The sequence below is a fragment of the Triticum urartu genome, chromosome 6A (assembly GCF_056163025.1).
Source record: "Triticum urartu cultivar PI428250 chromosome 6A, HENAU_Tu73, whole genome shotgun sequence".
NCBI classification, from domain to species: domain Eukaryota; kingdom Viridiplantae; phylum Streptophyta; class Magnoliopsida; order Poales; family Poaceae; genus Triticum; species Triticum urartu.
In genome coordinates this window covers 60496486-60522160 of record NC_141878.1, presented here as the reverse complement: position 1 = coordinate 60522160, position 25675 = coordinate 60496486, and the positions used below count along the sequence as shown (strand labels likewise).

The following is a 25675-nucleotide window of genomic DNA, read 5'->3' as shown; positions in this document are numbered from 1 at the left end:
CTTTATCTGATCTAACCGTTAAGATTATATCAACCCTCGGTCAAATCTGCGTTTAGCAATTTAGTCGGGCGGACGACAACTCTGCCAGCGAGCAAAAAGAGGTTCAATTGGCAACCACGTAACCTCACCCTCAATTATTGCTAACCTCCCACCTAACCGCACCTCGAAATAAACGCTAACCCAAAATCCCGGTGTCCAGCTCTCCCAAATCAATCTTGGTTCAGGAAATCCATCGGGGCGCCCATGCCCGATCTGGAATTCTGCCCGATCCTACCTACGCCACTGGCTCCCATCCCGCCGCCGCCTTCATTGTGAGAACCGTGGCCAAAAGAGGAGGACAAGCATGGCAACGACAAATTTTGCTACACTTACGCGCAGATTCTACGTGATGTTTGATTACGGACTGACGTGGGATTGAAGGATTGGGAAATCACGCTAGTTTGCCCCACCCGGAAAATCAGGGGGGACGAGAGGTTTGTTAGGAAAAGGTTGTCCGTAGCCTGCAGCTCGTAACTGGTCCGTAGGTCTAGAATTTTCGGGCAACGACGCCCCCGCCGTCGTCTCTCCCCGTCCATAATAGGTGTGCCGACACCTCTCTCCATCTACGTCTGCGCGGGCATGACGCGGCTGGCACGGTGTTGAGCGGCGCCTATGCAGCAGCCCTCAAACGGCGGCGGCTCGGCACGGGCGGCGACGGGCTGCAGGGCCGCGGCGCTGGCGCTCGTGCGGCACATGGCGCGGCTCTAACAAGGTAGCTGGGCGCGTCGACGCGCGCATCATGGCCGGGCCAGCAGGGCAACGACGTACGCGGAGGTCGAGATTCACCGGGTGTGGTGCGGCAGCAACAGAGGCTCGCCGCTAGGGGCAACGACGTGTGTAGGTACCTACTCCTTATTATCAGTACCTTTACAAGATCAAGGGGATAGGATATTGTGCTAAACTTCATTGATGCAAATATAAATCTCCAAAACACGTCAACAAAAATTGCATCATCCAGCATCACGACATGTTTTCCTGTTCTACAGTTTCGTTCTAATGATTCTTATGTGCATTTGGTCATAGGATTGTTCTCTCCAGCTGTTCGTTTTCCTCATGGGACAATCGAAGTTTGCCGGTCTTCGGCCGCCCCTTTCTGCTCCGTTCACATATATACAGGTCAAAGTCTTTGTTCTTTCTCTTAGGTTTGTGATCTGGGTGAGCGCATCTATCATTTTCGGCCGCAAATGTGTGCTACCTCATGCCTCTCTTGGGTCATATCATTTATTTGTGGTTTCTCATAAACTGCTGTGTGTTGTGCAGATGAAAAAAAACCATTCAGGTTCTGCATCCACCCATTAGGTACCTTTCTTATTGACCCTTCAAGCGTGGAGTCTTTTCGAGGCAGCCTTCGTGTTTTCCCCGTCCACTGGAACTCCATGCAGAGTCTGAGTTCAGGGGAGTGTATTGGCCTTCAAAACAAGAATAAATGTTTGGTCGTTCATCTTTCTTATGTTCCTAGGTCAGTTTCATGGAATCCCATGCTATTTATTATGTAAATTGCGTCCAAGATATTTCCTCGTAGGGTCATGAAGCTTGTGGGCACTTTTTATCCGTGTCTAGGTTTTTGTTGTTTGGGGTGTGCCGGTTTTATTGCTCAGATGAAACAGATACGGTGTGCTCTTAGCCTCTTACAGAGTTGAGATGAATCTCCTTTGAGTTGCAGGCCAGAAGGTAGTGAAAATTAATATTCTTAAAAGTCTTCACTTTGGAGCAGAAAAATGTTGTTAGCGCAACATGCAGTATGATCCAGGTCAATAGGTGAACTTATAAGTCAAAACACACACAAGGATTCATGTAAATATATTGCAGGTTCACATTATTATACTATACACACACAGCAGTCTTGTGTTTGAAGTGGCTATTACATATGTGCTGACCGCACGATGCTGCAATTTTCTTTTCTTATGTAGGGAGATATTGGACGCTCTCAGTAAAGCCATCTTTGAAAGATGGGCACGTCTAGGTCTAAATAAAGAGCCAACCTAAGCCAGTTATTGTTTTCTTTGAATTATTGAAAAAGGCTTTCGCCCCGCTTTATATATAAAGCAAAGATCAACATCAACCGATACAAAACACACGCCAACACCACACACACCCAAGGCACGAAACACAAGCACTGAGCGCAGCAACACCACCCCTAGCACACTACCACGAAGAGATGAAGCCGCATACAGCGAACCGTGGACTCCAAGACGGCGCCTTCAGGAAGGATACGACACCGGAGCGCCGCCACCGCCCGATCCGAGGATCAGAGTTTCCCCCGGAGCCGCACGACGGGCGGTGAGAGCCGCGACGACGCCTTCAAGAAGGGAACGAGCTTCGCCATCGCCGGTCCGTCCGAAGATAGAGCAGGTTTTCACCCTGGCCACCACTTACCGCCACCGAACGCTACACCCCGGCTACCACGCCGCCCACACGGCCATGGTCACCGGGCAGCGCCAAGACACGGGCTCTGCCCAAGAGCACCGTGCACCGCCACCAGGGCCGCCGCCCCCGGCATCCAAGACCTTGACACCACCGCACCCGAGACCCGCCGCTACCCCAACCAAAGAGACGAGCAGAAAAGGATCCGCCTTTGCACCCCTGGTCCACCCCCAGCGTCGAGACCCAATAGGTCGGCCAACACTGGCATCCATCGACCCAACCTGCAGCCCAGAGAGCGAGACGAGATCGGTCCTGCAGCACCGTGGGGCGGGACGAGATCAGTCCTGCTGCACCGTGCGCGAGACGAGCTCGGTCCTGCGGCACTGTGCGCAAGACGAGCTCGGTCCTGCTGCACCGGGCGCGAGACGAGCGATGAACCATAGCTGGGAAAGGGCCAGCCCTTCGAAGGGAGTAGCGACCGAGCACCGAGGAGATGGAGTGAAGGCTGAAACGGTCCGATCGCAGACAAGCCGACGCCGGAGAAGCCGGCCGTTGCCGCAAGCAGATCCGCCAAGCCACCATGAAGCGGCCACGACACCGGAAGTCCACCACCGCCGGACCTCCACACGTCGCCGCCCACGGCCGGAGCAACGACCACGCCCGACCGCTACCCTACCCGTGTCGCCCGACGAGCTCATAGCACCGGAGCCGCCGGGCACGCACCACTGACGCCACGCGCCGCCGGCCGACCCCCACCACCAGATCCGGCTGGATCCAGCGAGGGGCCGGCCGCGCGCCACCTCCCGAGACGGGGAGCTCCGCAGCCGCCCCGCCACGCACGAGACCCAGGGCACCGGCGCGCCGCCACCAGCCGGCCGCCTCGTGATCCCGTCGCCAAGCCGCTGAACCCCGCGAAGTCCAGCGCCGCAGCTCGAGGAGGCCGCCCCGCGCCGGCGTCCCACGAGTAGGGGGGAGAAGGGCCCTGCCGCCACCGCGCCTACCGGGCTATGCCCGACGGAGCTCGCCGGCGACGGCGGGGGGGGGGGGGGAGGAAGGTGGGTCCGAGGCTGCAGCAGGTAAAGCCCCCCCCCCCCCCCCCGGCGCGCGCGGGCGTGCCGCGGGGGTGGGGGAGGAGAGGGGGGAGGGGAGGGAGCGGGGCGAGCCTGGAGGCGCTCGCCCGGCGGCGAAAGCAGGCGAGGGGGCCGGCGGCGGCGGGGGAGGGAACATTTTCAGTTATGTCATGTATTTTCGAGCAAGTTTAAGTCTCCACAAATCGCTGTATCTGATGCCATCGATAGATCACGTCCACTATTATTTTATTTAGAAATGTCTTTTTTTCAGTTGCTTGGTCTTTCTCTCAAGAGACAAAAACGGGTCATCATGAATATGCAATAGTTAGATCTATAGTTACATTTTTTCGCAGAATAACACATGAAAATTCATGGTTTATCAGTTATATTCTTAGAGTGTAACTGCAAACATGTATGGATTTCGTGTGCTTCCAAACATTCTCTTTTTGATTATTATTAGTTGAGGCGTAGCTTTGTTATGTCATCTAGAGTTCCAATATGCTATATATTGGGTGATACGTGCATTGCGCGTGCTCCATTGCATGCATATATTGCTCCTCTAGCCTCTGCACCTCGAAACAGACACCTCGATGGCCTGGCAAATTATTGCGGCCTTGGATTTGTAGCCGTGGCCAATGCGTACACAAGGGCAGTGATCCGTTTTACCACTTGAGGCCCAGCGGAGGTATTTCTACTTTCTTGCCCTCAATTTTTGCTTAGACACCAACTCTTTATTAGTTACTCGCTCCGTTCCATAATGTAAAACGTTTTTTGACATTACACTAGAGTCACTAGAGTCAAAAAACGTCTTGCATTATGGGACGGAGGGAGTATTTTATAGTGTCATATCTTCTATTTTTTAAAGACACTATTTTACTTTGGTTCTTCAACATTTTGGCCAATTTAAGCAAAAAAAACTTGAAGCCACATACATAAAATAATGCAAACTTTAAATGGTTGTTTTCCTTTCCATGATTTCTCTGTTCCCAAATGTTTGTTTTGGATGTTGCTTTGCATGGGATAACTATAAACTATTATCTGTGACAGTGGCCAAGTCAGAGTCTTAAGTCTTTTTTTATAAGCATCGGTATATATTGCTTTGCTTGGGGTAACATGAAACTATTATCGGTGACAGTGAAGACCAAACTTTGCAAAGTAAAGACCCCTCCCACAATTCCTTAGTTCTACTTCTACTACAGCCAAGGACATACAAAGGTAATGAGGGAACCACCATCTAGAAAGGTTGGATGGTGAAGAAGAGCTTGCTCAACTATTTCTGAGAGGTTGCAGAGCATGCAAGCATGGGAGATGGCATAGCCTTGTCTGAAACGACATTGGTTGGTGAACCTCTTACGGCCTGGCAGCCATATGAACAAATGATAACTATTCGTTGAATATATTTTCTGATTCAGAGTTGCAAAAGGGGAGCATTTTATAAAAGTTCAAAGGCTGTAAAATATGTTGTGATTTGGTATCTCTCCCTACGTACAGAACTTTTTTTTATCATTCTCCTAATTGTACTAGCCAATGTCAGGGGTTTAATTGTGACTAGCAAAAGAGGATGCAATGATTAGGGTTATTATGTGCACATTTGGCTTGCGTACTTCTGTTATATCAAAATGGATTGGTTACAAATTATGTGTATCAATCAAGACGTGCGTTGCACGTGCCCGCTTATTAGTTACAAATGCGCAGCGAATTTTTCTACTACTATAGCGAAGTTCACAATCCAAAAGTTAAGTTTTCTTTGGAAAAGTCGAGACGAAGAGGTAATGTTTCTTTTTCAAGACAATCTCGCAAAGCTTTTATTAACTCGTCACAATGTTTACAGGGACGAAGAAAAGATTTTCTGGATGACCTGACCAAACATAACGGCCAATACCGAGGGAGAGAGCGTGCTTTGCTAGATTGTGAGCTTCATAATTCGAGCTCCTAAACTCATAAACTACCATTTTGTATCACTGCTTCATACGGCGCATAGGTCCCCTTCTTCATGGCATCCACTACCATTTTGCAGTCAGACACAACTTGAATATCTTGAATGCATAGATTGTCCGACGAGCTTCCCTGATAGCCATTGCTTCAAGTGTTGGGGGGGCGGGGGGAGGTCAGTGATAAACTTGATTACTACGACCGAAGACCCAAGAAACATTTCATGTTGGTCTCTACAGATTGCACTGACTGCTCCACACCTTCTTGCCAATGGGCCGGTACGGCCCACACTTAAACAGCCCGGGCACGGCATGACATGTTGAGACATGTATTATAAGCAGGCTGTGCCGGGCCAGAATGCGTGCCTCACCACCGCACAATAGGTAGGTGGGCCGACCCTCCTGAGACGTCTGCCGCCGACCCACGTGTGTTTTGGGCCAATTTGAAGTTTTTTTTAAGGTTTTTGGGAAGTTTGGGGTTAATATATTACTCTTTTCAAAAAATTGAATCGTGTCGTGTCGGTCCCATGTGTTTCGCGGGCGCGAGGGCTGTATCTCGCTTATAGCAAGATGGAACAAGCTCTCGCGTCAGGCGCATCGCCAGCGGGTCGACTAGCGTAGTTAGTCGCTCGTTGTGGTTCGATCACTGCAGCTTTGGTTTTCTCTGGTTTTTTCTCTTTTCTTATTGTTTTTGCTTTTTCACCGGTTTTCTTTGGTTTCCTTATTCTCTGATATAACTTATGTTTTCTTTGTATTCCCTCGATTTTCACTGGTTTTTCTTTTCTTTCTTTTTTTCTTCACTTTACTTTTGTTTGTTTTTTATTCTTTGGTATAATTTTACTCTGTTTTTTCTTTGATATAACTTATGTTCTCTTCATTTTCTCATTAGGTTTTTTTTGTTTCTTCCTTGATTTTCATTTTTTTTGCTTTCCTTTGTTTCTTTATGGATTTTCACTTTTTTATTCCCTTTACACTTGTTTCTTTGTTCTTTTTTCTTTGGTGTCTTTTGTTTCTTTTCTAGTTTTCACTTTTTTTCCTTTGTTTCATTTTGCATTTCCATATATGCTAAAAACAAATTTATAAACACGTTTAACATTGTTACAAATAAAAGTTAATCATTTTTTGAATACACCATTTTTACATACAAAATTTGAACATTTTTCAAATAAAATATTAACATTTTTTCTTTACACATTTTTAGATGCTTAATTAACATTTTTCAAACACAAGATATACATGTTTTAATGCATGGTCAACATTTTTTTCTACACACATTTAACATTTTTTATTTTTAACAGTATTTCAAAAGCAAGATTTTTTTAATACATGGTCAACATGTTTTCTATATACATTTAATTTTTTTCAAACAATTGATTAATATTTTTTAAATGCTTGATTAATATTTTTCAAATACAAGTTTAACATTTTTTAATAGAATACAAGATTAACATGTTTTTAATGCATGGTGACGTTTTTTAAAATTCTTGATTAACATTTTTGAAAATACATGTTAAACATTTTATGAATACATGGTCAGCATTTTTCTATATACATTTAACATTTCTCGGATGCTTGATTAACATATTTCAAATACAATACAAGATTTTTTTTTAATACATGGTCAAGATTTTTCCTATGCACATTTAACATTTTTCAAATGCTTGATGAACCTTTTTGAAATACATGTTATACATTTTTTAATACATTGTCAACATTTTTTACACATTTAACATTTTCAAATGCTTGATTAACATTTTTCAGAAACTTCTTAACATTATTTCAAATACTTGATTTTTTTTAAATACATGATCAACTTTTTCACACACATCATATATTTTTATGTATACATTTTTTGTATACATGAGATATCTATACGCATTTAATATTTTTCAAATCCTTGGTTAATACTGTATTATTTTAAATGTTTTTATGCGTAGTATTTTTTGTAGTATATTTATTTAGAATAGTTGGAAGCAGGAACAAAAGTAAAAAATAGACAAAAACAAAAAGGTGAACCCCCCCCCCCCCCCCCCCCCCCACACACACACACACACAAAACACGAGGTTGTGCTCTCCCGCGTGCCTGGTCTAGCTCATCTCGTGCCTCCTTCAGGTGAGCCTTCCCCCGGTCTCACTTGCAGCGAGGTATATCCGCGCCCTCCCACGGGCCAAGCACAGACCGTTTAGTGATATGACAGGGCAGGCACGTCACGGGTCAAGCACGTGTGCTAACGGGCTGGTCCGTAAGATTCGGCCCATATGGCCAGCAATAGTGATTACTCATGCTCATGAGACATGAGTAAAACAGGCTCCATTTGGATATAGTGAGCAATATGGGATAGGGAGATAAGCGGAAATTCATAGTTGATCCCGAGCTCATATGCTCTCATGAAAAATAAATTCAAAAAAATAAACAAATATAATAGAAAAATTCTGAAAATTTCGGATCATTTACATAAAAGATGCTCGTGCGTGTTAGGTACATGCAAAATTTCATATAGAATGACATTCCAGGGGCTTTAGACAAAAAACACAATGCTCCAAAGAAATAGGCATTTCGAAACACTGACTTCATTTTTTCTTTAGAGCTTCTCGGGTGTCATTTCTTGATGAAATTTTACATACACTTAGAACACTCCAGCATCTTTGGCACCAATTTTTTTCTTCAGATTTATCGATTCTATTTATTCTTTCAATTTTATTGTTCACGCGAGAACATATGAGCTCGGGTGGAGAAATGTCGTTTCAAGAAATAAAGTATCTTTCTATACAAAAGTTGTTGGGATTCTGACATTTTGATCGGTACACTCTGCACTGTACTAACAGTCTGATTTGCTGATATCTTTTATTGGCCTTAGGTGCTCAAAGTCGAAACTAGCAGAAGCCTCACTCTCTTCTCCCCAGGATGGTGGTGTCTAGTGGCCAAGACGGAGGGGACTGGCAAGAGCTAGGGCTCCCTATGATCCCAAATTTGTGCACGTATGTGATTGTTTTGCGCTTTTAACCTTTTGTATTTTATGAAAAATACATGTATTAATGTAATTTGGCTCCTTTTGTCAAAAGTTCGAGTCATTTGATTCTTGGCTTTGCCACTGGCAGCGTTCCACCTTTGGCCAAGCTCCATCTCACCAACCACATAACATGTGAGCTCCTCCCCTACGCGACTCTCTGCCCTAAGCAGTGGACGTCCATCCGCTTGAAACTCCACGCCTGCCTTTATACACTGCAATCCTCTTGAAGGTGCCTATGTTCAAGACGCATGTCGACCGTTCGACAAAATCTTAGTGTACAAATGTTTTGATTGGATTATGACTCCTCACTACACACAACGGATGGTTGCTGAACTGCTGAGAAGAGAAGTGCATGAACACATTACTCCCCTAGGCCCTAGAGCTCATGACCATACCTTGCTAGCTACTCCTAGAAGGCAGCAGTTTGCCAACAGGTAGAATAGTGAGTCTAGTACCAGCAGGTAATGCAAATATCGAAATGATTGTTTAACATTCTTATTCTTGCTATTATATCAAACATATATATAATATAAGTACCATACCTCAACAGGGCTGCACTGTTAGGACGGATCTTCTCATTTCAGGAGCTAAAATTTATTCTGATGCCGCTTTCAATTGTTCGAAGATTCCAGGACTTGTACATGGAACAACAACTACTGGAGTTGGAGTGTTTCTCTGTTTTTTGCAGGATCAAGCTGAGGTCAATGTGCAAATTCAAGTTTCCACCCAAAACACAAGCACGCCTCTTCAAGCTGAAGCCCTTGCTTTTCTTCTTGCAGCTAAAATTGCTCACAGGCTTCACATTAATAGGCCTACTTTCCCCACTGATTGTCTCTCCTTGGCAAAAGCGGCAGCAGAAAGAAGTGTTTTGGCTGATTCTACCCCTTGGTCCATCAGGAAATATCTTGCTGAATTTTTCTCTCTTACTAAAGATCTCCAAGCGCATGTGTTTCATATATCAAGAGAGATTAATAGCATAGCTCACAATGTGGCTCATCAGGTTCTTAGATGTTCTATAGAACCTGACATTAGTTGTTTTGCTTCAGCTCATTCACATAGGACATGCCCTGTAGTTTCCCTCCTTTCCAATATCAATTTTTAGGGCTATGTACTTCCCGCTGTAAGATGTTATTGAGCTGAATAAAAATGTTGGCGCTTTGTGCGCCTTTCTCTGTTCAAAAAAAATCATTTCTTTGTTGCTTAATTAGAATCTTTCTCTTGAATTGCATAAGATATTACTTAGTTCTTTCGAATGGACACGTAATAGATCTTGATTGGCAATGGAGACGTCAAATATTCCTCACATAGCTCATGTGGATGGAACGCAAGTAACAAGGTTTCCCCGGCTCTAGCAAGGGAGGGATGATGACAATGGCGCGCCTTCGGCTCACTCCAATGCTTGTAGTCGTCACTAGGTACGGTGGTCCACGGACCTGGTTGTAATTTTTATTACCTATGGTGTTCTTTGTACTGTCATGATTGTGAATGAATAGGTTAGAAGTTTCTCAAAAATAAAAATAATATTCATATGATAACTACATGAAAATGTATCAAATCATTGCCACTGCCATAACGACATTACATTTTAGACTTACCATCTCGGTGTGTGGGATTGGGATGACGCAATTATTCTCATATATTTTTATTGTTTTGTAAGTAATATGGATTAGAAAGAAACCTTAGTGACATGTTTTTTTATAAGAAACATGCTGAAACTATCATTGCTTCCATTAGTTCTAGGTTCTCAACCTTCAAATATATTTTGTGACCAAACATGCATACATGCTTTCTTATTTGACCATGTTTCATATTCTTTGGCATTGATGGGATTCTTGCTGATCGCTCAATTGCAAGAAGGAACATTTACCTGTTCTCAACGATCCTAAAACATCTCAATAACTATTTCAACGAATGGATGTTATGCTTCCAGTATATGTTGACCTTGATTGCCTTACATGAATCGATGTTATGCTTCCAGTATAATGTTGCAAACCTCCTCAAAATGTTTGTTTGCATTCCATTCCCACAATCTCCTGACTTTAGTAGCAACATTCCATTCACATAATTGCAACATGTTGAGTCCATAATTGCAGTGTTTTGCATGCTCCGCTGATTAGTTTTATGTATACTATGTTTTCAAACATGCGATGAGGAATAGAAAGAATCCAGTCTTCATGTTTGGAGATAGTATTAAATATTGGCTACACCAAGATATAAGGTACAGTGTGTGTTGCAGCTACTCTTTGTATATTGACCACGGTTTTGATGCATTTACTCTTTGTATATTGTGTACCATTTCAGTTATCCCAAAGTGGGAACCTGTAGTGTTGCAGAAATTTACTCTTCACTCATAGTTACATTGAAAATTAACAATGATGGATGATGCATGCACAAAGAATATATATAGGACAATACACGTCAGGATATAATTCAGCGTCGCAGGATTGCACAAGATTATGTCTAGTTACACCGATGAAAAGCTGATTGACTAGGACCCTGCAAATAAAAAATCTGAATGACTAGGACATTGGGCGAGCACATCGGAATGGACATCAGAATATCAATTTGAAGCTAATACATCATTTGTTCCTTACCTCACGCAAAAACTTCTGTCTGCATAGTGGACTGATTTTACTTACAATATACCGCTCAAGAAGCCCCTACAAAATGATGAACAATTCGGTAAGTGTCCTCCAGATGATACTAGTAACACAAGTTAACTGTCAACTGAGGGCATAAGTTACCAGAATCCAGAGGGCGCATTTTCCTTTTTCCTGCATCGAACAATCAACCAAAAAGCAGAAATCATTCCAAGGCCATGTCCAATGTTAAACACTAGGATGTAACTATTGAATAAAAGCAATATTGGCCCAGATATCCGCGCCGAGGCGAGGGTCGGAAACGGGAGAGCCTGCCTTGCCCCTGGTACTGGTATATATTTCTGAATATCATTGGGTACTCTTTTTGTAACGAAATTGGTAATACTTCTTACAGCTGGACAGTTTGATTTCCCACTATGGGCCTAGAATTATGGGTTGTTGTCAAAGAACCTCTTATCACGATAAACTCTTCTTGCCCAAATTTTAGGGTGCCAGGAACCTTTTATTCGTATACACAATTAGGGAACTGTAAACCCCTCGATTTGAAAGTTTTCTTATACCTATTGTATTACTGTACTAAGTAATAACACTTGTTAGTATATCATTTACAAGACTAGTTTGCATGACATACGACAATAAGCAACTAAGGCCAGACGCTCTGAATGAAGACTACCTTAGGTCTTGAATTTTCTACCTTTTTATATATATTCTATGGGATACAGGGAGTCCTGAATTCTTTTTCTATTTCACTTCCGTGACATTTGTTTTAGTTCATTAATCTATCTTTTATTTCTAAGGGAATGTACAGCCCTGTAAGTTTGCTACTTCAGCTATTCAATACAAATACACTGTTGAACAACAACCTCACCAATCAACTTAACAATAAGCAGAATAATAATAATCAAAAGTATGTTTCTGGAATGGAACTTTTTTTGGAGAACATGTTTCTACGCAGAAACTAATACTGTGCAATTAAGTTCATTCCTAACACTCAATACCAATAGCTGTGCAATATCTGTGTTTCACAATTCATCTCAGTCATACCATTGACCAGCATATCAAAAGGAATAAACATATGGATCAGTTGTAAAGAAGGGGGCAGTGAAAGTCGCCCACTATTTTGCACAAATAGTATAATATTAACTGTAATGGCGGCTATAGCTATTTAAAAATTAGATAACAAGTTAAATAAGAAACTTCTGTAAATTCTTACTTTTTTGGTCCTACAAAGGCATTGGTGATGTCATCAGCCGTTGGATTCCCGGTGAATTCAGCTAGCAAATCATATTTTTCTCCATTAGGTTCATCAACCCTTCGAAAAATCTCGTATTTATTTGGATAAGCCATCCTGTATCAATAATTCAACCAAACTGTAATGACTGAAATTTATCTAACTGTCAGCACCATTAGCAGAAGTATGATACTTTGGAGAACAAAAGTAAGAGAGATAACCTTAAAGCGCCCATGATAGGATAAAATGTACCAGCATAGAAGAGAAGCCGGAAAGAATAACAAGTCTCAAATGATGCAGCATACTGAAGCCTCACATCTCTTCCCATTGTCTTCAACATGAAAACCAAGAAACAGCTGAATACTAGCTGTCATGCTATGATTAAGTGGAACGTATATGGAGCACTTACTTGCATTACGCCACTTGATGCAGGCATATCCTGTAAATGTAAATTTCAGGGACATTAAGGTTTGCTATGACGATGCCAAGAAACAATTTTTCACCGTGTTGGATTTTTATTTCTAGAACACTCCTTCCTAGATTAGATTAGGCCCAAGGATTATATGAGCAAAGAAACACAAACCATTTTTAGTTCCAATGAGATTTCCTAAGAGCAACAAAAGAGATAATAGAAACTACACTAATTTCAAAAATAAACAGGTCCAGGATATAAAGCAAAAATCTCTTAGAGACATGTCATGTGTGTGTGTGTGTGTGTGAGAGAGAGAGAGAGAGAGAGAGAGAAAGAGAGAGAGAGTTAGTATGCACCCAACCTTCAGGCGAGGATTTACAAGAATCACAGGTCTGTCACCAGCAGCATCAGTCATAGCTCTCATATCCTGCAAAACTCTAATATGATACTACAGATCGAGAAGGGTATATACTCTATAACTAGGAAAAAATACTAAGACACAGAATCTTTACATCAATTATGCAGTTTCCAACAGCATTCTGGGGAGCAATGAGAACAAACATGTCATCTTCCTTATCAACCTCACTAGCACCTGTAATCGAATTAAACATACTAGTATACTTAAAAATAAACAGAAACAGCAGAAAACAATAAAATGCACGACCAAAAAGAAATAGCAGAAAACAATAAAAGGCACGACCAATAACAGGCAAAGCTACAGCCAAGGACAAGATGATCTGCCGTCTCTGGACTCTGGAGCATTGCCACACAGCAGGCAGAGCATGCTGCAAAACCCCTTGTCAAAAGCCTACCTGCCATGAGAATGCGCCAACGCAGCAGCAGCCACATGAAAAACCTGCATTTTCCTTCAGTCTTCGCCTTTCAGATGGCGTCTGGGTGGACATCCACCAGAGAGAAAGAGCCCTGGAATTGGAGGGAGTAGGCCGAGGCCGCGGAGTAAGACCCATCCACCTACAATCTCCATGCAACCGAGTCCTGCACGGTGGGCTGAAGGGAGACACCAACGAGAAGTACCCAGAGTTGAGCGAACTCCTGGACCTGATGTTCCATGGATATACCCTGAAGGGCCAAGCCCAGCTGTTGTCCTGAAGCGCCCTGAAGACTGAGATGCCTTTGCGCTTAATAAGCAGGAAGAGGTTTGGGTGAACTCCCTTGGCACCCGACCACTAAGCCAGCGAGATGTCCAGAATTTGGCCTTGTGTCCATCCCCAATGGAAATTGAGACCGAGGATGCAAACAGCTCCTGGTCAACCGCACTGTTAGACGAAGGCGTCCCCACCCAAGGCTTCTCCGAGTCCATCCAGTCAAACCACAACCATCTGAGGCACAGCGCCGTGCTGAACTTCTCAATATCCTTGACACCGAGCCCACCGAGGCACTTAGGCCTGCACATCTGCGCCCAGCTGACTAAGCAATGCCCACCATTGCAAGCATCTTGAGGGGGGAGTTGAGCATACGGTTTAATGGTTGTGTGTGTGTGTGTGTGTGTGTGTGAGACATAATGGTTGTGTGTGTGTGTGTGTGTGCTGTGGTGTTTGGCTCATAAGGCCCATTTAGAGTTCATACATGTATAGCAATGAGAGTAGTAAAAAATAGAAGAATCCACAAAATTTCCACGATAACTAACACTTAATTTCATTTTCAATATTCTTCTGATGAAACTAAGTAGCCACCATTTATTTTATTCAATGCTATTGAACGTATTAATTTAGTGGATGACGAACCTACTGCTCCAATATTGATGAAGGCACCCATCGCCCCATAGTCACCCCAGTCCATGAATTCCAATATTTTTCTGGTTCCAGCAAGCTGAAGTGGAATACCAGCAAATGCGCCTTGCCCCATGGAGCCTTGAACACAGACCTGATAAGAAGTCAGCAGTCTCATGTTGTGTCATCAAAAAAGGGAGTGGGCAGGTGGAGGTATATGGATGAATACCGAATGTAAGCACCTTGACACGCTTTCCGTCATCAGCAAAGGTAAGAGATAAATCTCTTACAAGCTCCATGAGGGTTCCTATACGATAAACATCCTGAAGATAAAAAAGGTTTGATTGACAGTTTACGCCAGCAAAAAAGATATGTAAGCTTGTGTGCTCTTACCATTTCAGGGTTAAGCTCCGGAATATTGATATCTATCTGCATGTTTGAGCAAAAGTAGACAGTAATCAAGAAAAAATGTTTTCCCAGAAAGCACATGAAGCAAAAAAAAAAGGTGAAAGGACTACAAGGTTCAGTCACAATGATTAATCCCAAGTACATATTATTCCCTCTAGGTTAAATATGCAATAGAAAGAGAAAAGTACTCAAATTGCCTCAGTGAATAGTTTAGTCAGTGAGTTCTGATTTCAATCTTCAATTGAGATTTGAAATAAATTTAAACGTAAAGTGGCAACCTGCAACCGAGTCTTTTTATCTTCAATAGCACGCTTTGTAGCTTGTATCACATCATCGTAAAAGTATTTCCTGATCTCTCTGGAGTGTGGAATGTTATTTAATCTCGTTGGAATTCCACGCCACTCCTAGCAGAAAGCATTTAGACATACATTAATAGAAAAGATCTAAGTGGACACACTTCACTTCAAGATCTCACACGTAGAATAAAATGGCTAACTATATTACACATACCTTTTTCGAAGCTGTTGTGTCTGGTGGTTTTCCTGTTCAATGAAGAGTTTGAGCAAACAATGAGAATTGGGAAAGCCGGCATAGTAAAAAAAGAAGCTAAAAGCTTTGCCTGATTATACTAATGAAGAGGAGAACGTAATTAAAAATCAACTCCCCATAGTCATTTAGAAATCCTGGGCATGGCTAAGCTGCAAAATCTTCATATGGATTGTAATCCAAAGGAGACGTTGGATCTTTCATCATAAAGCAAGGAGAGGTCTGCAACATAATGAGATATGCATTTGCTGCCGGCTTTCAGAAGATTTCAGTCACTTATTGGTGGGGTATTCAGTGGTCAACTTAATTTGGGCTGAAGCCCTATCATGATTCAACCGCAAGTTAACCCGCAGGGTTCCTTTTTGTGGCCGGCCTAGTTTGGTAACTCGCCTTTTGGTCGATGTTTATTTTCTCTGTTTGGGTCCTATTGTTTTCTCTTGTGGTCATGCCATTCGTCGCATTGTAAAAGTATTACCATCTTTCTCTCTAATATATACATGCAACTCTCTTGCATGGTCTCGCTAAATAAACGATATATACCGATTCTTGACATATTAGCTAAAACTGATAGCATATTATGGTTATTTTAAAATAACATTAGCACATTCTAAAAGAAGGCATATTAGCTCAAAGTGATATGCAAAAATATTAAAGAAATGCAGCTTCGAAATAACGTGAAATGGGCTGTTCTTAAGCAAACGGAGAGACCGGTTGATCTAGTGGAGTTACATGATAGTGGTTGTGAATGACAGTAGAAGAATGGAAGAAGACATTAGTGGGGAACTTTATTATTGCTCTGACCGTTTGTCTTGGCCAACTTTTTTTCTGAAGCATTCGTACATATCTTCTGTAACATGGACTCTATTTCATGAAAAATGACTTCCACTGGGCGATTTCCATCAATCTACATTGCAGGTTGAAGGAACAAAGGTTACTTCTGATTTACTATCTGGATCACTGCTATGATAGTAGCTAGAAATACACGAGAACCTGGTTAAGCAAATCTGAGTATGTCGGAATAACAGCTTCAGAATTTTGTTTGTAAGTCTCAAGGCGTGATTTAACCTGCAGAAGAAAGAAGGCTCTTATGGTTCAGAATGTTTCATGGAAGCGATGCCAGCATTATGCAATCACAATGTCATAAAGAAAAGGGAGGAAGGGGGTACGGTAAGTAATGGAAAGTTTTGCATCCTGTCAGTTTAATTGTATAATTCATTTTTGTATTCTGTAAATGACAGTAAAATTTTAAACAGCACAATATTTTTCCCCTGCCGTGTCTTAAAAGTTTACGAAAAGCACTGAGAATGTAGAGCTAGCTGAAAGAGGGGGATTAAGTGATGTAAAAAGACCTAAAAATATTAATAATACAATCGAAGTCAAACCTAGATATGCAACACTTCGAGCTTAAGATAGCCAAAGCATACATAATATTTTTTCCTCTAGAGTAAGCAGGAGCGTATCAGAAGAGAAGTTATAGTACAGATCAGGAACAATAGGAAAAATAATTACTTACCAGCTGTGGCCTACAATAAATAAACACAGATAGTAACAAACAGAACATAATTACAACCAAGTTTCTAAGCAACCTGCACCTGCCAAACTCTTTGATGTTCAAATCTAGGTCCAAGCTAGTGATGACAGAACAAAAGGAATTTGCACAAATCGAATTCTTAAATGCAGCCCCAAGCTCTCAAACTAGCATATTATATTTAACAAGATAGATACATCTATAGACCTTACCAAGGATGACAAAACAAGTAAAAGATTACTTAAGCGGACAACAACAGAAACCTTTTCAAATGTATCATCAGAGCGTGTAGTAAGCCTGGCAGATATCTCCTCATTCTCTGGGGGGAAGTTCTTTACATGGTAAATTTTGCCCGTCACAGGATCCAGTCTTCTTCCAACACATCTATCGATTAGATTGTCATCAGGAACCTGAATTTAGAAACAAAATGAAACACAAGAGGTCAAAGATATCTGTGGTATACAGTGTTTGGGATTGACATCAGGAACCTGAACTTGAAAACAAAATGAAACACAAGAGATCAAAGACATTCTGTAAGAGCAAGGGAAGCAAAATGCGTAGTATTTGATTTCAAGATACAAATACTGAAGTTGACACAAATAAGAATCAGATTAAGTTCAAAAAAAGAAGAAGAATCAGACTATTATGAACCACACTGATTCAGAAAACACACAGCTAAGTGTATAATTGCTATCAGTTTGAATGTCACACGCCAACAAACTTGATATGAATTCCCACTAAATGAATTCGTAAAGAATCTTATTTACAGTTGCACAAGGGCAGACCTGATCAATTTGCTTAATTATTAAATCTATTCTCAGTCACTAGCTTCCCTTTTGTCACAACCAAAGTTACTGGATTCACCATAATGTACGTCTAGGGTATAATTTGACCTGGTTATGACCCCTAATCTGCGGTGTGGTATTCTTGTGCAGCTTTGAAGGAAAAGTATCGTACTGTGTGCACAGCCCTGTAACAACCTGGACATACCACATTCTGGGAGAATATTGCGACAGCCATATTATACTACTCCGTCCGATCCGAATTAATTGACGCAGCCTCTATACAATGCAAGATGGACATTGTATAAAGACTGCATCAATTAATTCAGATCGGAGGGAGTAGCAAATTTAATTCATAAAACTAATAACAAGTTGGAGAATCAGAATTCATGAAATTGAAGTACCGTGATGAAGCTCGTTCAAACATCCTTTCTTTCTAAACATTTTGATTTATCAGAATGGGAACAAAATGTAACACTACATAAGGATGCCTATTGAGATAAGCATGATCGACAAGGTCGCAACGCAATATATTAAGATGTTATAATCAAAAGTTGAAAGAATATGAAGGATGTGTCAGTGTCAATTGATAGTAAATGCCATAAATGGTCAAAAATGACTATTTCCAATACAACAAGTATATGCGGTCTTAAAATGGTAAAAAAATGGCTTACTTCCAGTAAAATGAATATATCTGGTCTTATTTTCATACTTTCAAGACTTTGTGCTTGAGCATAACTCCTTGGGTACCCATCAAGAAGCCACCCTCTTTCTCGCACGTCAGGCTGTGATAGTCGTGATACAACCATCTATATGAAATAACAACCACCATTAGCTAACAGAATTCTACCAACTACAAAGAACCTCTGAGAATCGAACCGCATACATCTGTCACGACTTGATCCGGGACAAGCATGCCACTGTCCATATATTCTTTTGCTTTCTTGCCTATATCTGTGCCAGAAGACACTTCAGCCCGTAGAAGATCCCCAGTTGATATATGAACCAAACCATACTAGAAGAAATTAAAAAGAAAGAGTTTTAGAACAGAGCAGGCTATTGATCAATAAACATGTTTACAGCCAAAACTAGAGTTAAACAATAAATCCGTTCAAAGCTGATTAATCTGCCAACTACTTTCAGATACATGCATATCCTTCAGCAAGAGTCTTTCTCCACAATTCAGATTTGCATCAGGCTGTTATTAACACCGACGACATATGCATTTTTGGGCGCAGACAAAATAGGAAGAACCCCAAGCAATGGTTTTCTGCTTTTTACCTTCTCGACAATCATGCGGCACTGCGTCCCCTTGCCCGACGCGGGCGCCCCGGAGATCATCACCTTCAGCGGCGCCTCCGCCCGCGCCGGCGCCGCCCCCTCCGCTGCCCGGCATGGCAGGAGCAAGCCCTGCCAGAACCCCATGGGAAGCGTATGAATCATAGCGATGTGCTATCGCGACCACGACGACACGGATTTAAGTAGTGCGGAGCAAGCCATAATGTACGAACCCTGGGCTTGGGGGCGGCGGAGGAGGAGACAGCCTGGGCGGTGGATGCCGGGGGAGAGCGGCGGGAGAGCGACCCCGAGAGGAGGCGGGCGGCGCCGGGGCCGCGGTGGATCGCCGTCCCGGCGATAGGAGGGGTCGTCGTGGCGGTGGCCGCCGGGGAGGATGCCGCCATCGTCGTGGCGGAAGAGGGCCAGTGTGTGTGGAGGGAAAACGGAGAGAGCAGGATTGGAGTCGCGCGGCTTCAGAGTTGAGACGCGTCGCCACCCGACTCCCCACCCCCAGTCGCCAGCGGTGGGTCCTGCCCATCTCGCAGCTCAGCGCTGTTGCGCGAACTCCTTTTTTTTTCCATAAACAAAGAAGCAAACCGAAAAGACTTCTACACGTGCGCAGGGACCGGCACCTGCACCACCACATCTCACGCATCACCACCTCTCAACATTGAGCAGGCGCCTGGTCGAAGGAGGGACCGGCGCCGAAGCCGTGGAGGTCGAAGACGAGAGCGTGGCGAGTGCGGCCATTTGGTGGCGCCAAAGCTCCGAGAAGCCGTGGAGGACGAGCACCACCCGAACGGCTGCGGGGCCCTGCTCGGCCACAGGGAGGGACATGCCGTTCACGCCGGTGTTCTAGCGGGCCGCACGGCGCCGGACTCCTCCATGCTCGCCGCATCGCCCCCGCCCTCTTCTCGTATATCAAATTAAATCTACCTTGATCGAAGGAGTTGGCCCACATGAACAAGTGGCAGTTTTTTATTGGCCCTGCACAATATTTCCTGCTGGGAGCCGTGTAGATGAGCCGAACCCCGAGCAAATGCACAGAGGGATCGATCGGGATCGCATGCACTGGGCTGGCACAGTTACTTGATCTGGTTTTAGAAACCTTCTAGCAGTTCTATCTAGTTTTATGGATTTTGGGAACCTTCCAGAAGGTTCTCTGAACCGGGTTTTTTTATTTGTGTTTTCTTATTCGTTTTTTCCCTTTTCTGTGAGGTATCGAGGTCTGCCAAGGGCACTATAGGGGAGCTGCATGAGGATGCTCCACCAGAGCTGCAGCCAAACCTCGAAACCACGCTAGGGGCTTAGGCAGTAGAGGCCTCCGTACACGCCACCAGCGCAACCCCATCTAGGCAGCGCCCAGGGGATCAGACTGATGCACAGTCCACCCGCCCGATCAAATCTGGGCAGAGCCCCGACCATGGATAAAGCCACAAGGCGAGGACCAGGAGACCGACTGCACGTCCCCAGGCCACACAGTAGCCAAGCCTTGGATTGGAGGCCGGCAGCAAACGGCGACCCTCCAACGGTGATGAAGACGTGATGATCCATCGAGGATATTCACCAGCTCGAGGAAGAGAGGCCCCGCCGCCGCCATGGGACTTTGCCCCGGCGCTGCCGGCCGGCGGCGGCGAGGAGGATGGCCGAGGAGGGCGGTGAGGAGCGCCGCCGCCCGTGTCGACTGGACCGAATGGCATGTGTGCACTTGTACGCAATGAGGATGTTGTCTGTGATCAAACGTCCGAGAACAAAAGCACCAGAAGGATGATCTTTAGTCTCCTAGCCAACACCTTTTGCCGCCAGTTTGTATAGTACATTACATAGACTTATCGGCTAGAATTAAGAGAGCAACTCCGGTGCCTTGACTTTAGGGATCAAAACAAACACCGTACTGTTAAAGTCCGCTGGGAATTCTTTGCCATTTAAAAAAAAATCACTGTCGAACAAGCCTAAATTTTTTTAATTATAAAAGACGAGTGTCTTTGATAAAATAGAGCTAGTAATCCGTCTGGTCCCGGAGCTTTTGTAGGACCCATTTGGAAGAGAGCCCTTTCGATCTCCTCACACGTCCAATTCGCCGTCAGCTTGGCGTTCATATCAGTGGAGACCAGGGTCTGAACATGCTGCAGAATCTAACGAAAGTTAGTTGCGCGTTCATATCAGTGGAGACCAGGGTCTGAACATGCTGTAGAATCTAACGAAAGTTAGTTGCACCCTCGGATGTGTAGAGCTCCCTATAAAAATCCCATGCCACGACACGCATCTCAGCGTATGTTGATGCTTAGCTACATCAGGCTTCTTCAGTTTCAGAGCATCTCCAACAGGCGCGCTATTTTAGCCGAGCGCTGGGAAAAACTGCTTTTTTGCGCGCGCGGAGTCGAAACGGGCGCTCCAGCAGCCGCGCAAAAATCGTGTGCGCGTGATATAATGGGTTCAGTGCGCGGAGGAAAACGACATCGCGTGCCACTTATTTCATGCGCCCGCTCCCGCGAGCTGGACATACGAGCGCCCGCGACCAACTGCCGCCAACCTCTCTGGCCGCCACACCTTCGCCTTGCCCTACGCCGTCACCGGCGAACTTTGACCGATAGAAGGTCGCGCCGACATCCCCCAACCCCTCCCTACACCCGCGACCCCTCCGCCACCGCCGCCGTAAACCCTAACGCGGGGTTGAGCTTCGGCTTCGCCGCCGGCGGCCCTCCTCCAAGCACTTGTCTCGTGCGTGGCCTCTTCATGGCGCCACTGATGACCTCGCAGGGTGGCGTTGTGCCGCCGCCCGCCGTGAAGCCACGGGCCTCCCTCTCCAAGCGACTGAATGCGGCGGCTGCGAGGGCAAGCAAAGGTGTTCGGGAAGAAGAACAAGGCACATGGTTCTTCTAGGCGGACGAAGAAGAACCTTGCAGGGCGTCCGGCCACACCTCTGCTGACCAAAGCGCTGGAGAGCTCGCAATTTGTTGCCCGGAGGCTGATGCGCACAAGGTGTTTGATGAAATGCCCACAAGGTATGATTCCCCCCCTTTTGTTGGTGTTTTTTTACATAAATGTATACATGTGGATAACTTATTTTCTTCTACATACTTTGTAGTTGCAATGATGACACATATATGTCAACTATGGGTGTTGGCTCCAACAATTCTCATTGGTCTCAAACCAATGAAGTGCATGAAGATGATCATGTTGAGTGGGAGGTTGACGAGGATGGTGAGGGTATTGTCGATGCACCGAAAGAAAGAGCGGGCAACTACACCATGGACGAAGACATCTTGCTATGCAATACATGGTTGCATGTGTCTATGGATGCTAACATTAGAGGGGACAAAAGTAGAGATGCATATTGGGACCGGATGAAGGAGCACTTTGATTTACACAACAAGAGTGGAATTGACCGCACACGTAGATCTCTTTGCTCCCAGTGGTCGACAATCAACAAAGATTATCAAAGGTGGGCGGCGGCACTTAAGGCGGTTGACATGATAAACCCAAGTGACACTAATGATAGAGATAGGGTAAGTGTCATTTCTTTATGTTCCTTCCATGTTCATGCTTCTTTTTTGGTGTTTCAAGTGCTAACTTGTTCTTTTGTTTGTAGCTCACTATTGCATAAAACTTATTTCAAGGAGAAGAGAAGAAGACCAAGAAAGGGAAGGTCAAGAAAGGGAGATCATTTGTGTTGGCCCATTGCTACAATGTGTTGAAGGATGAAGAGAAATGGAAGCCCCGTGATGGCCAAGAGGAGAGCAAAAAAAGCAAGACAACTATTGATTTGGATGATGATGATGATGAGGAGGCATCAAGTGATGGCGGCAAGAGAATCCCTACAACAAACTCGGTTGCCTACTCCAAACCAAAGAGACCAAATGGAGGCAAGAAAGATGCAAAAGAAAAGAAGAAGAGAGGAGACGATGATTTATAGAATGCTATGGAAGCTATTAAGCACGAAAGGAAGCAAACACGGTGAGGATGATGGAAAGGATCTAAGATGCGGCGGCCGAGGAGAGGAGGGTAACGACCGAGGAGAGGAAGGTGGCATTGGAGTAGAAGAAATTGGCCATGGAGTAGCGATCTAGATTATTGAAAAGGGAAAAGCACTTGTTCTTTATGGACACATCTACACTCGATGATAGGCAAAAGGACTACATCATTCTTTCCCGTGAAGTCTTGGTCCAAAAAAGAGCCATGGCCATGAGAGGCATGGGAGCTACCAATGGGAGGCATGGGTGGCTTCGGAGCTACCATGGGAGGCTTGAGAGCACCTACGGGAGGCATGGGTGGCTTCAGAGCTATCATGAGAGGCATGAGTTTTGGGTCTCTCACAGGAGGCATGGGAGCACCTTCGGGGTGACATGGGCGGACGCATGTCTTCCTGTGTGCCTCACATACCTTCGCATTATCTTGCTGGAGATCTTGTGAACACCATCCAAGCTCCTGATGACGATGTGGCGCTTGAAAATGAAGAGAAGGAAGAATCGTCTTTGGATGAGAAGGAAGAATCGGAGGAAGAAGAGGACGATGATGAGTGATGTGGCATGATTGTTGATGTGCCATTTGTTTGTGTAAACTTTTATTTGTCATGAACTTGGTTGGGTGATTTTGAACTATGTCGTACAAGTGAACTATGCTACGTCTCTGTTTTGCACATTTGTTTATTATTTGAAACATCATCATATTGTCAAATGGACATGTAAAAATCATATTTGCAAGCGCCGGATGCTTGTGCGCGCTGTAAATTAGCATGCCTTCTGGAGCTACTCGTGCATGCCATATTTTGGAGCGGCCGCTGGAGCCAGCGTCCTGCTTCCCGCAAAAAAAAAAAACGCTATTTCGATGTTGTAAAAAAGTTTTTGCGTGCCGTGCAGTTGTGCGCCTGTTGGAAATGCTCTTAGAATCGTTTTTTACGGCGCCTATGTGATGCCCTATTCTGCAAGAACTTGGTGTTGCGGTGGCCCCTCCGGCCATAGCATCACTTCTTCCCCGTCGTAGAGCTCATGCAGGTCTTTTCAAGCCACACCGAACCGAAGTCAGTACGTACGTACCCAGTTCTGCATGTGCTTGGACACACCTTTTAACTTGCTATAAGAAGGCCCGTGAGCCCACTGTTCCCTGTGTCGTGCATGCATGTCCCATGCATGATGTAGGAGCGGGATCCTATACAGCGCGTAGGTCGCCCGCTAGCAACATACCCCCTCCCCCCAAAGCTCCCCGTTCAGCGTATGGGCGAGCCAATTTTGCGGTTTATTTTGCCGCCGGTTTTGGAAAGGTTGTAGAACCTTCCCAGAACCCTTTTTTTTGTTTTCTATACTGGTTTTTCATTTTTTTTCCTTTTCAATTCTTCTTTGTTTTCTTATTTTTTCTTTCTTTTTTTTCCTTTTTTTGGTTTTTTCTTTTCCTTTTTATTTTCTATTTTCTTCCTCTTCACTTTTTGACTATTTTTGTTCATTGTTTTCAAAAAATGTTCATCACATTCAAAATTTGTTCACTGAATTACAAATCTGTTCATTATTTTTTCAAAAAACTGTTCATCAAATTCAAATTTTGTTCATGACTTTTTCAAAAAATGTTCTTGAATACAAATTTTGTTCATTAAACTAAAAAAATGTTCATCAAATGCCAAATTTGTTTATAGATGTTCAAAATATGTTCATCAAATTAAAAAAGATGTTCATTCCTTTGAAATCACAAACATTTTTTGAATTCAAGAAATGTTTTGGAATTTGGTGAACATGTTTTAATTCTGTTAGCATTTATCATTTCGCGAACATATTTTTTCAAATCATGAACAATTTTTGAATTCACGAACATTTCACAAGTTGTAACTTTATTGAAATCCCGAATTAGTATTACAATGAAAAAAATAAAAAAAAAGAACAAAGAAAAGATGGTTCCGCTTTCCCTCCCCACACATGGGCCAGCCCATGAGGCAGCGTGGGGTAGCGAGGGGTACGCGCTCCGTCGTTCGCTGGCGCGTACAATGCTAAATAGGAGGTCTCGATGTAGCAGCTCATTGAATCTCGGATGCATGGTCTGACCATCTCTTCAAATCGAAAGCTGCCCATATGGTCCATCATCCTGGCGTCTGAAATACTTTTGGAAAGACAATTATGGTTAGTTTCGGATAATACGCTCGGAAATATACAAATAGGAGATGTTTTATTCTATTTTGATTACATTTGGATAGACAATTATTACTATTAATACCATCCTTAGTATCTAGATAAACTAAGACTATATAAATAGAAGATTTCTTATTCTGGTTTGATTATGTTTAGGTAGACAATTATTATTATTAGTATCAGCCTTCATATATAGATAAATCTATGGCAATCTATAAATAGAAGCTTTTTATTCTGTTTTGACTATGTTTGGATAGACAATTATTATTATTAGTATCAGCCTTCCTATCTAAATAAATCTAAGACAATCTACCAATAGAAGATTTTTCATTCTGTAGACAATTATTATTAGTAGTATCAGGATAAATACATTTGAAATACCATGTGATACATGTGGTAAACGATCCACACATGTGGAATATATCTAGACATGTTTTAGTGTTAGATACGTAGATACCTTTGTATCTAGATAAATCTAAGCCAATTTTTTGGGGAGAGAGGTAACATATAAAAAGGGGTCTCGCACTCATGGGCAAAGCAACACGTAAAGCAAAGTTGGCCTACCTACGCAACGATAACAAGGCAAGCTACCTCGCAAGCCTGTGTGCACTCAGCAAGCAGCAGTCTCCACA

The 25675-nt window shown here is 43.6% G+C and overlaps 1 protein-coding gene and 1 long non-coding RNA gene across 3 annotated transcripts; one reads left to right on the top strand and one right to left on the bottom strand.

The window, feature by feature from the left end:
- Positions 1–258: 258 nt before the first annotated feature.
- Positions 259–3045, top strand: LOC147963922 (uncharacterized). The gene is made up of 3 exons (XR_015608395.1): positions 259–880; positions 1063–1155; positions 1300–3045. It is a non-coding gene; the product is annotated as an uncharacterized LOC147963922 (long non-coding RNA).
- A 7692-nt stretch (positions 3046–10737) lies between these two features.
- LOC125516283 (adenylate kinase family protein) lies at positions 10738–19436 on the bottom strand. 2 transcript variants are annotated; one of them, XM_048681763.2, is made up of 20 exons: positions 19164–19436; positions 18934–19062; positions 18539–18667; positions 18327–18461; positions 17134–17280; positions 16333–16407; positions 16144–16246; positions 15307–15338; positions 15075–15200; positions 14782–14817; positions 14631–14711; positions 14404–14542; positions 13171–13250; positions 13020–13085; positions 12656–12685; positions 12468–12577; positions 12229–12363; positions 11160–11189; positions 11010–11075; positions 10738–10926 (listed from the first exon to the last, which is right to left on the bottom strand). In XM_048681763.2, exons 1-19 carry the CDS (start codon positions 19332–19334, stop codon positions 11051–11053), a joined length of 1779 nt encoding a protein of 592 aa, XP_048537720.1. In that variant the 5' UTR covers positions 19335–19436; the 3' UTR covers positions 10738–10926; positions 11010–11050. The 2 variants fall into 2 exon arrangements, with proteins under 2 accessions (XP_048537720.1, XP_048537719.1); XM_048681762.2 differs by having other exon boundaries at positions 10738–10911.
- Positions 19437–25675: the final 6239 nt, after the last annotated feature.